Source organism: Ailuropoda melanoleuca, chromosome 3 (assembly GCF_002007445.2).
Source record: "Ailuropoda melanoleuca isolate Jingjing chromosome 3, ASM200744v2, whole genome shotgun sequence".
Lineage (NCBI taxonomy): Eukaryota > Metazoa > Chordata > Mammalia > Carnivora > Ursidae > Ailuropoda > Ailuropoda melanoleuca.
The window spans coordinates 1,742,542-1,751,514 of NC_048220.1; the positions used below are offsets into that span (position 1 = coordinate 1,742,542).

At 42.1% G+C, this 8,973-nt stretch overlaps 1 protein-coding gene across 1 annotated transcript; it reads right to left on the reverse strand.

The window, feature by feature from the left end:
- Nucleotides 1-435: 435 nt before the first annotated feature.
- LYPD8 (LY6/PLAUR domain containing 8) lies at nt 436-8,272 on the reverse strand. Its single transcript, XM_034655711.1, has 5 exons — nt 8,190-8,272; nt 7,685-7,804; nt 4,987-5,151; nt 3,542-3,679; nt 436-722 (listed from the first exon to the last, which is right to left on the reverse strand). Exons 1-5 carry the CDS (start codon nt 8,242-8,244, stop codon nt 436-438), a joined length of 765 nt encoding a protein of 254 aa, XP_034511602.1. The 5' UTR covers nt 8,245-8,272.
- Between the last annotated feature and the right edge of the window lie 701 nt (nt 8,273-8,973).

An 8,973-nucleotide genomic window follows, 5' to 3' on the forward strand; every position in this document is an offset into this window, starting at 1 on the left:
GACCAGAGCCAGGACAATCACTGAAGGGGCAGATATCAGTGCTAAGGTCAACACAGGGCATTACAGGCATGGCTGGGCACCCCCTCAGTGTGTGGGTGGGGGCGGTGACAGGTCAGTCCCCAGAAGTCAGCACTGCAGGCAGAAAATGACAACAACGTGAAAGGGTCTGTTTTTCAGAAGCAAACTGGGCAGGGATTAGGGAGGTCCTGGGAAGCCACACACTAACGTGCACAGATTTCAAATGCAAGGAACTGGGAGGTGATGCTGGATAGCAGCTCAAAGGAACCTATGAGGACAAATTTGGCCAGCAGTGAACAGTGCTTCAATAATGGGGAAAACTGCAGCTGTCACAAGGTTTTGCCTGGAGGGCTGAGGCTGCTATTTACTGAGCAGTTAAATAGGAAAACGGTGAATCAGTTGAGGGCAGGATGGATCTCAGAGCAGCAGCCCCAGCAGGAGGAGGCTGACAAAGGCCACAGGGGTGAAGGAGACTTTGGAAGCCGTGTCTGGGGTGGAGGCTGGCACTGAGGAGGTGTTGGAGCTGCTGGCAGGAGGTGTAGTCAGGGAGGAGTTGGGAATGGCGGTTGAGGAGAAGTTAGCACCGTCTAGACACTCGAACTCTCGGAAGATGACTCCTCCAACTGTCCGGTTCTCAGCAGACAGGAACTGACAGGTGGAGTTACTGATGTTGGAACAGCCTCTCAGCACAAGCTTCTTGGTCTCTGTGAATGCAGTGGAGACAATAAGGACTTCACAGCCCCCTCACCCTTCCTCTGCAGTCCTCTCAGCAACCTGCTTTAGGTCTGGTCCTAAAACAGGAGCCTGGAGGAAGGAGCCCAGGATTGAGAACACCAAACAGTAATGGCAGAGGAACCATGAAGGTCAGAGCCCAGACACCCTCCCACACCTAAACCCAAAACAAATTGAGGCTCCAGAAGGTGGAGGCAAGACTGACTTCACAGATGAAGGCCAGAAATGGGCCTGGGACTCAAGTCTCCAATGTTTTTGTGAGGAGCTGGCAGGTGATAAAATCCAGGGATGGGCTCAGACACCTTAGGGCCCTGTGCTTTCAATCCAGGAAGGACTCCTCCCAGGCTCCCCTCCTCCAGGTTCTGCTTTCTATCCCCACTCTTCTCTGGACCTGAGTTCTCTCTGCCTGAGTTTTCTCTGAGAAGGGAAAAAATAGCTGGAGGTGATCTTAATTCTAAATCTGAATTATATTGTGTTTAACCCTGTTTAAAGGGGCAGATCCTAGGAAAAGACCAAGGGAATTTGCAAACAAAAATGTCGTTGTGACTGCAGCTACCTTTATTGAGTTCCTACTATGTGCCAGTATTACTCTGTTGGCTACAACTTAAACAGGCCTGGAAGACAGGCAGTTCACAGGGGAGGAAGGAACTGGAAGGGGACTGGCTACTTATCAGAAGGGCTACAAATTTGTTCTGAGAAAGAAAGAGAAATCTCCAAATCCCTTTGAAGAAAACAATCAATTCCTTTTTTATAGCAAATAATAGTGCTGGAGATTGAATTAACAGTGAGCTAGAAAAATGTGTTGCTTGGCACATGTCTACACTATTGAGAAAAAAAAAAGTGACCTTGTGCAAAAATAAAAAAAGAAATAAAACCCTACATGTATGATGGCTTTGATCTGTCTGGCTTTCAGATTAAGTCAAACATTATGGATTTTTAAAAAATTCCATCCTTGGCATCAGAAGACACCTGGGAACAAAGTGAGCAGAAAGAGAAAGTCTTTCTGAAGTTATTGTTATCCTCAGATGCAGCTTAAGAGTTAAACATCGGAGCTGTGTAGACATTCTAGGGATTTTTAAATTTTTTTTAAAAATCTTTAAATGCAAATTACTAAGTGCAATAAGTCTATGTGAAAAGACTACATACTATATGATTCCAAATATATGATATTCTGATAAAAGCAAAATTATGGAGAGAGTACTGAGTTTTGAATCAGAGATTGCCAGGGGTTAGAGATTAATTGAGCACAAAGGATTTTTAAGACAGTGGAGTTACTCTGTGTGATAATATAATGGTAGATTATACTCACTATACAAGTGTCAAAACCCATAGAATATGCAACATAAATGGTAACCCTAATGTAAACCTTGGACTCTGGATGATAATGATGCATCAAGGTAGGTTCATGGATTCATGTAGGTACCATTTTGGTGGGGAATGTTGACAGTGGGGGAGGTATGTATGAGTAGGGATGGGGTATGTGGGAAATCTCTCTACCTTCCTCTAGATTTTGCTGTGAACTAAAAAATAATGTTTATTTTTTAAAAAAAGTAAAAAGAGGTTCAAGATACTTGAGATGTTTAGGCCCACTGAGAAACCTGCAATTACAGTTAAGCATGGATTTCCAGGACTACAATTGCCATTAATAAAAGTTGAAATCAAATTGTACCTGGGTGTTGGTGTTCTTAGCTGTTATTATTCTGAGCCATATTGTGGCAGACACTGGCTAGCTTTTCATTTTAGCTTCAAGTCTCTTCCTTTCCTGCTGGGCCACCACTAACCACCATTAGACAGCATGTCCACCCTCCAATGAAATTTTGGTCCCAGGCAACAGAATGTGAGAGAGAATGATGCACGCTCTTCCAGGCTTTGCCTGTAAAAACCTTCCTGCCTTCCTCCACTCCCTGTCTTCCCGCACCTGGTGAGAGACAAGGAATACAGCAGGGAGCTGCCAAGTCCTGGATGGGCGGGGACCAGAGCCTCCAGATGGAAGGAACACAGGCCATGGGACCTGGGTCAGAGCATTTAGAATGTGCTCTTTAACAGTAATGAACTTAGCCTAACTAATAAATGCATTATTCTTTAAATATCCACGTATTGCATGGTGCACTGGGTGTTATACGCAACTAATGAATCATCGAACTTTACATCAAAAACCAGGGATGTACTGTATGGTGACTAACATAATATAATAAATATTATTATAAAAAATATTCAGGCATAACATCTGCCTGAATGCTTAAAGGATAATGTCTGTATTAGTTCTGTATTTTATACTGGTTAATTTGTATTTCATAATGGTTAATATCAAATTACTTCTGTAGAAAAGAACAATTGGTTGAATATTAAAGCCCAATCTGACTCTTTCAGTCAGGTGACCCAAGTTGTCATAAGCCAACACCTCTCAGGAACAGGTAGAGAAAAAAAATGTAGGGATAAAAGGAAATAAAAGTCAAACCCACACACACCCACAGAACAATGCAACCTAGTAAAAAAGTAAATGTCAGGAATGATATGATGCACTTAAATGAGCCTGGCTTGATTATAAGCCACAGTAGAACAAGGGTTCAAGAGATGGACAGCCCAGGAGGAAATGGTCCTCGACTAAGGAGGTAGAAATAGCAACCAGCCCAAGGCTACATGAATAGTCTCATTATCTTAAAGACATTTTGACTATATCCTTTTACCCTACTACCCCACCCTTCTTTTGTTAACCCAGAACTTATTACCCAAGGCTGAATATGTTTTCAACTCAAGTCCCATAACAGGGAATTGAAACCCCAAGACATACCATTCTTAAATTCTGCAACTAGATTGACACACCGTTCTTCTTTATAACATTTCCTGATTTGCGCATTACAGGAACTTTCATTAGATCCATAACATGCAAAACACTCTATGTTGCTGGACACATCTTCCAGGGGAGGAGCTGGTAGAATAAGAATCATTAAGTTAGAACAGTGTTATAACATAAAACATGGTACTGCCTTACACTGAAGGGGACAGGCAAGCAAAGATGCCAACCAGAGAGATCTTGAGAATGGGACAATTGCACGAAGACACCAGTCATCCTAACCTCATATCCCACCAAAATTGTTACAGCACACAACCTCACAGACTTCCCCTTACAAACCATCCAGTCTTTAAGAACTATGGTCAGTGGGTGTGTTGGGCTGAGAAGGGAAAGGTAATATTTTGATCTAAAACCAACCAATGTCAACATTAGCCAGCTATTCTGAACATCAGCCAATAGGTGTGTAGCTATTACTAAATCCTTCTCTGAATAAATGAACATATGCCATTATTTAGCATTTAATACAAAATTATAGTGAGACCCAGCTCTGCTATTAATGACCTGTACTCTCGAGCTATGGCAAATTAACTTTACCTTTTTGGCCCATGTTTTATTTTCTTCAAAAAGAGAGCTTTGGCATAGACCAACGGTTCTCAGATTGTGGTCCAGCAACTCCTGTGTATCCCCAAGAACCTTTTTAGGGAGTTTACAAGGTCGAAACCATTTTCATGATAATACTAAGATGTTCCTTGCCTCTTTTACTCTCTTTCTTTCAAGAATGTACAATGGAGTTTTTGAGAGGCTATATGGCATGAGATTACAACAGACTAAATGCATAAGCAAATCTGAGAACCCAGATGTCTTCTATTAAGCCAGAAATTAAGAGCTTTGAGAAAACATGTAACAAATGTCACTCTTCTCACTAAATATTTTTTTTGTTTTGGAAGATACAGTTATTTCTATATAAAAATGTTATTAATATTAGCATGTAATGGGTTTATTATTTCTTGGTGAACTAAATAAAGATTTTTAATTTTTTTTGGAAATTCTTTGAATTTTTAAAATTTCCAATACTGTAAATATTGATAGTATGATTCCCATACATCAAATTTCCCTAGAGTCCTCAATAATTTTGAAGATTTGGAGTCTTAAAAGAGGGCCTGAGACCACAGAGTTTGAGAAATACTAACAAGCATCAAATTCCATACAACTTGGCGTGCTATGATATCTGTCTGTACTGAGAAAAGAGGAAAGCATGAAAGTAGTGATGACTTTCCTATTCGTTTTTCAAGTAATTGTTGTAAGTCAGCTGTTGATGTTACCCAGATAAGCAATGAAGTGCTTGGACTTGAGATGTCCACCAGAAGATGAGGACCACAGGTGGCAAAAGAACGGAGAGGGCTGGGCGGACAGAGGAAGGGTGGCACATTGCCAGCACCCACCCAGAGCATCAGTGGTGTCATTGCACTGCTTTCCTTGGCAGCACTGACTTATAAAATGGAAGCGCTCTTTATCGGAAACATGGACAGTGAAGGCTTCAACCGTGTCTCTCCCTTCCCTGCAGTTCTCCGCAGAGCAGGCTTTATCCTGGTATATGTTGGCTGCCCCTACACAAAGAGAAAAACAGACTGTTAGCCCTGGGTATGAGGCTTCAGAAAGGGCAGAGACCCTGAATAGTGACTGCTTCAGGCAATAGCAGAAAACACACTGTCAGTTCAATGTGATTTCAGAGACACTGGAGAGGATTTCCTGGCAAACAGAAAAATCCTTCCCCATGAGGTAGTTCCTTTCTTTAGCAGGAAATGAACAGAGATGGAAGCTAAACTTCAGGTCAAAGACTGATGGGGAGCTTGGAAATGGTGGTTTAAGCTGACATTCCAAAGCCCCCGGATCAGTCTTAGCATCTCTAAAAACAGCCAAGCAGACATGATGGTCCTACGCACAATTTGATGTTAAACCTGTATACAGTCAAGCTTCTAGACCAGACACGGTAGCAAGCAGCTAGATGTGGCTATTTAAAATTCACCTCTTTGGTCATATAACCGTATTTCAAGTTGCTACTGTATAGGGCAGCATCGATATAAACATTCCCATTATGTTTTTATAATAATTTTTATTATGTTATATTAGTCACCATACAGTATATCCCTAGTTTTTGATGTAATGTTCCATGATTCATTATTTGCATATAACACCTAGTGCACCATGCAATACGTGCCCCCCTTAAACATTCCCATTATTGAAGACAGTTCTACTGAGCAGTGTGGGTCCAATTTACAGGAAAATATCAGGAATAGGGGAACAAAGAAGTGACATCACAAGGAAGCAATCAACCAAAGCCAGAATATGGGACAACTATAGGACAAATGTTCCAGGTTCTTCAACAAATCAATGGTATTGAAAACAAAAACAAAACAAAAAACAAAAACAAAAACAAAACAAAACAAAACAAAAAGTGATGGTAGCTGTTATAAAACAAATTAGATGTAATAGACTTAACAGAAAAATGCTTTGTGGGAATTTTGCTGGTATCCGAAGTCTAGCACATCAACTATAACATCTCTGAAACAATTGGGACATTTTTTTTGGTACCGAATATGCCTTAATTGGGACATTTCTAAGACGGCCTCTAATAGAAGAAACGAAAGAATTACAGTTAATTTTCTTAGGTATATAGTGATATGGTAGTAGTGTAAAAAGAAAAAAAAATCCTTCTCAGAGATAAATAGTGAAGTATTTTTAGAGGAAATTACATGATATCTAAGTTTGCTTTATTTTTTTTGACCTTCAAAGATGTTTATTTTAGGATCAAAGAATACAATGAAATGCCCAATATTAAGAAAATAACTGAATAAAGTGGAGTATAAAATTATGCTATAAAAGTTTATGAAATAACATAAGAAAACACAAAATCATCAAAAATATTTAAATTTGAATTTGAATCTCACTTCACTGCTTTTTTTGTCTTATTTTATTTTTTTTTTATTTTTTTTATTATATTATGTTTGCTTTAAAATACCACTGCAGGGGCGCCTGGGTGGTTCAGCTGGTTGAGCATCTGTCTGACTTCAGCTCAGGTAGTGATCTCTGGATCCTGGGATCGCCCTCTGTGGGGCTCCTAGCTCAGCAGGAAGTCTGATTGTCTCTCTCTGTCTCCCTCCATCCCTCCCCTCTGCTTGTGCTCACTCTCTCTCTCTTTCAAATAAATAAATAAAATCTTGGAAAAAAAATAAAACAAAATACCATTGCAAAAAAAAAAAGGAAAATGTTGATAATTGTTGACACAGGATGGTGGTTACATGGCAATTCAGTATACTCTTCTTCCTGCTTTTGTACATATTTGAAAATGTCCACAAGAAAAAGTTTAAAAAGGGGCGCCTGGGTGGCGCAGCTGTTAAGCATCTGCCTTCGGCTCAGGGCATGATCCCAGCGTTCTGGGATTGAGCCCCACATCAGGCTCCTCCGCTATGAGCCTGCTTCTTCCTCTCCCACTCCCCCTGCTTGTGTTCCCTCTCTCACTGGCTGTCTCTCTCTGCCAAATAAATAAATAAAATCTTAAAAAATAAATAAATAAAAATAAAAAAATAAAAAATAAAAAGTTAAAAAGAAATCTAAGTACTCTGGGAGAGAGGTAACAATCGTGCCAGTAACTAATGAATCATTGAGCTTTACATCGGAAGCCAGGGATGTACTGTATGGTGACTAACATAATATAATAAAAAATCATTAAAAAAAATCATGCCAGTAAATCACCCTGGGTGAAAGCGTGTTGAGTCTAGAACAGGAAGGAGCACTGGGGGGAGGAAAGGGGGCCAGAAAAATGCAAGAATGCAGGTACCCAGAGCAAACTGCCTGCTTCCAGTTTCCAACTAAGAGCTGCCCCTGTTTCTCACATCCACCAATATAGGTCTAGAATGAGGTTTCACTCAAGGGCAGCAATTCCACAAGGGCTTGTCTGCTTGCCCCTGCATTCTCATCTGACCCCTCCATGTTGCTTCTTCCAGAAGGCATCTTCATGACCCCGTTTCTCTCCTTGAACAGCCTGGCCCTTCCTCAGCCTTCCTTTCCTCCCTGGCCACCCTCTCCAGCTCCTGTCCCATGCAAATTCCAGAAATGGGGGTTCTGGCATCCCAGGCTCACCTAAAGAAGTGTTGGTCATGAAACTGGTACAGCTGGTATTGGCATCTGAGGGACACTCAGTGATGTTCTCGTTGTCACAGGTGTTTGTCAATGAATTACACTGCACACAACTTAGGGATTCTGGGGAGACAAAATGTACAGCACTGTCAACATTCAGGAGACACTTACAGACTGTACTCTGGACAAAGCAACATACCCATCTCAGGGCAGAAGAATAGTTGTGATGGTTTCCCTTCCCTCTGTAACCCCCCAAACTTGAGGCTGTGAGATGGAGCCACCCCCATTAGTTTCTCCCCACTTTGCACCATTTCCCAGTGGGAAGACCCATAGCACAGAGTGGCTCCTCTGAGGTCAGTGTGCACAGAAGAGTCTCATATTCTCTACTGACCACACCCTGACATGAGAGGCCATGGGACAGGACCCAAGATCATCCAAGAGGGAGAGGACTTTGATGAGGTACAAAAAGAGGTCTTCATTTCCAAAGGGTATCAATGGGTTCCCTCACCTACAGCTGCAGCCACGAATGCTATGATGATAGCAGCAACAAGAATGCCTTTCATGGTGCAGGACCTGGTGTCTCCCGAGTATGAGGACTGTGATGCAGAGCGTTATGCCTGAAGAGACACAAAGAAGGCAGTCAGGGGGCTTGCAAGGCTGCTGGGGCGTAACATCCCCTAGGGTTGCAGTCATACGTCCACACAACACACAGTCCATCCTTGTGAGAGAAGGAATCAGCATTCTCAGCTGTGAGCATAGAGCTGTGATGCAGTTTCCATGCTGCCCTTATAACTGTGCCAGTCTGGGTTTTGCCCAGTCCTGGATGCCTGCAAAAGCATCTACACACAAACACAAAATACAGCCTGGGCATCTCCCAGAGCCATGTCAAGTACAACATGGACAGACAGATGATATCCAGCTCCACTGGGGCTGGGGTCCAAGAAGAAAGCTGGGCTCTCCTCTCCCAGTGCATAATGTAGTTCTCTAGCTAATATCTTGCCACATTCACATCATTCACTTAGGGGCTCTGTCGCTGTTATCACCACCCCAATAGGCACACACCTACTGAGCAATTACTCTATTCTGAGGACTTTATGTTCATTAATTCATGTAATGCCTCCACCCCACCAAGCAGGGAGATTAAATAAACCACTCAAAGTCAAGGTCACATTCCTGGGCTGTGTTAGCACTGGGGTTGGCCCAGACCCCTAACCACCACCCACACTGCCTCCAACAGATGTGACTCCCAGAGCCCGAGGCCTGGACACACTCGACCCGCAGGAAGGAACCTG